Genomic DNA, 2160 nt, shown 5'->3' with positions numbered 1-2160 from the left:
AAGAAATGAGGAGCCAGTCGGGAAGTGGCTTGAGATAGAAGGTCTGGCTTCAGAAGGCTTGGAGTTCACCAGAAACCCGAGGTGAGGGCTCACAGGTGGTGATCCAGGGTCCCCAGACGTGGGACCCAAAAGAGCGCTGGCGGGTGGGGGGCGTGCACAGTGGAGGGAGAAGAAACGGGGGCCTCACAGTTCGCGGTGGGGAGGGGGGTTCAGTCCGGTGGAGAGACGGCGGGAGGCTCCCCAGAGATGGGGGGGGGCCGAGACGGATGCAACAGGTGTGCTCAGTCCATCAATCAGAGCTGGGAGCTCCGCGGTGCGCTCCAAGCCAAGGGGGCAGAGATGGGGGCTCCCAGGCAGCGCCCCTTCCCGGGGGAGAGGGGCCCGAGCCACTCCGCCGGGCTGGAAGGGCTCACAGGTAGCGCTCCAGCCCCGGCGCGTAGCCCGGCGGCCGCAGGTAGGCCTCCCCCGGGCCGAGCGGGCCGAGCGCGGCCGCCGGCCCTGCCAAGGCCAGCAGCGGCTCGACGGGCAGCGGTCCGGGGCCAGGACGCGTCGCGGGCAGCCCCAGGCGTTCGGGCGGCGGCGAGTAGAGTGGCGGGGAGGCGGCTGCCGCGCAGGGCGGGAAGGCGGCGTCGGGCGCAGCGCAGCAGGGCGGCTCGGGGGCGCCCAGCCCCGCCAGCTCGGGCGGCAGGCTCACCAGGCTGTCGACGCTGAAGAGGCGCGCGGGCGGCGTGGAGCCCGGAGCGGCGGGAGGAGGCGGCGCGAGCAGCGCGGGGCCGGGCGCGTAGGGCGCGTAGGGGAAGGGCGGCGGGCCGGCGGCGGGCGCGGGCGGCGCGGCAGGGAGCGCCGGCAGCTCGGCGCGCTTGAAGCGCTTGCGGCGCCGCAGGAAGCTGCCGTTGTCGAACATGTCGGCGGCCGCCGGGTCGAGCGTCCAGTAGTTGCCCTTGCCCGGGTTGCCCGGCTCGCGGGGCACCTTGACGAAGCAGTCGTTGAGCGTGAGGTTGTGGCGGATGCTGTTCTGCCACTTGCGCGGGCTGTCGCGGTAGAAGGCGAAGCGCTCGGTGATGAAACGGTAGATGGCGGCCAGCGTGAGGCGGCGGCCGGGGGCGTGAGCCAGCGCCATGGCGATGAGCGCGATGTACGAGTAGGGCGGCTTCCCGCGCTGCAAGGGCCGCCGCCGCCGGCGGCCCGGGCCCGGCGCCGGCGCAGGTTCCGGCTCCCCGCGGCCCGCGGCCCCCTCCTCGGGCTCCGGCCCGGGCTCGGCTCCGGCAAGCGGCGACGGCGGCGGCCCCGACGGCGCGACCGAGGGCGGGGCCGGGAAGCCCGAGAAAGCGGCCGGCGGCTCCATGTCGCTGCGCCCAGGCATGAGAATGTGGCGGGCTGCCCGAGCTCTCGGAGAGAACTGGGGCCGCTGGCCCGCCTTATATGGACACGGCCCCCTCCCCCTGTGCCCCAAACCAGGGGCGAGAGGGCTCGGACCTTCTCCGCTGGCCAGCGCCTCCCCTCTAATTTGCCTTCCCAATCCTCTTAGGATGCTGACAATTCTCCCCCATCCCCATCCCCATCCCCACCCCCAACATTTCACCCCTCCCTTGGTCTCGTCCCTTTGGGTCAGTCAGTCCCAGACCCAGCCTCATCCCTTCCTCATCTCCATGGGGTCAGTCCCTGGCCCTGGCCCCATCCCACCAGATTCCGTCAGCCCCCTTCCCTTTCCGCTCCTCCCTCAACCTCCACCCCTTTGGCTCAATGCCAGTCACAAATCCACCCATTCAGAGCACTCTCTGGGCCCCCTCCCCATTATGCTTCTCCCAGCCAACTCCTGTCCCCTCCATCCTTCTCTCCTAGTCCCCTCCCGGTCCTTCCAACCCCAGCTGGGGCAGAGATGAGAGCCGCACAGGGCCTCCTTGCTAGCCCTCAGCATCCTGATACTGTGCTGGTCGGGGAGGTGCCAGGCCCACCCTGGGACATTAGGCAATGGAGAAAGGTACGGTGGGGGAAGGGGAGAGCAGGAGGCCGGCGTGTCTCAGGGGAGGATGTTTCCTGGCTCCAGGGTCAGCATCTCCGCTCTCTGCTACCTCCCCCACAATCTTGTCCCATCCAGGCCAGCATCCTTTGAAAAAACAAAATCGTGAAAAGTGGTCCAGCTAGCAGATTTGGGAACTG

General features: G+C 69.8%; 1 protein-coding gene across 1 annotated transcript; it reads right to left on the bottom strand.

Moving 5' to 3' along the window:
* Window positions 1-409: 409 nt before the first annotated feature.
* Window positions 410-1363, bottom strand: FOXE3 (forkhead box E3). Its single transcript, XM_036835004.1, has one exon. The coding sequence runs from the start codon at window positions 1361-1363 to the stop codon at window positions 410-412; it is 954 nt and encodes a 317-aa protein (XP_036690899.1).
* Window positions 1364-2160: the final 797 nt, after the last annotated feature.

Source organism: Balaenoptera musculus, chromosome 1, assembly GCF_009873245.2.
Source record: "Balaenoptera musculus isolate JJ_BM4_2016_0621 chromosome 1, mBalMus1.pri.v3, whole genome shotgun sequence".
Lineage (NCBI taxonomy): Eukaryota > Metazoa > Chordata > Mammalia > Artiodactyla > Balaenopteridae > Balaenoptera > Balaenoptera musculus.
Note: the sequence above shows the minus strand (reverse complement) of the source record. Positions and strands in the feature narration are given on the sequence as shown.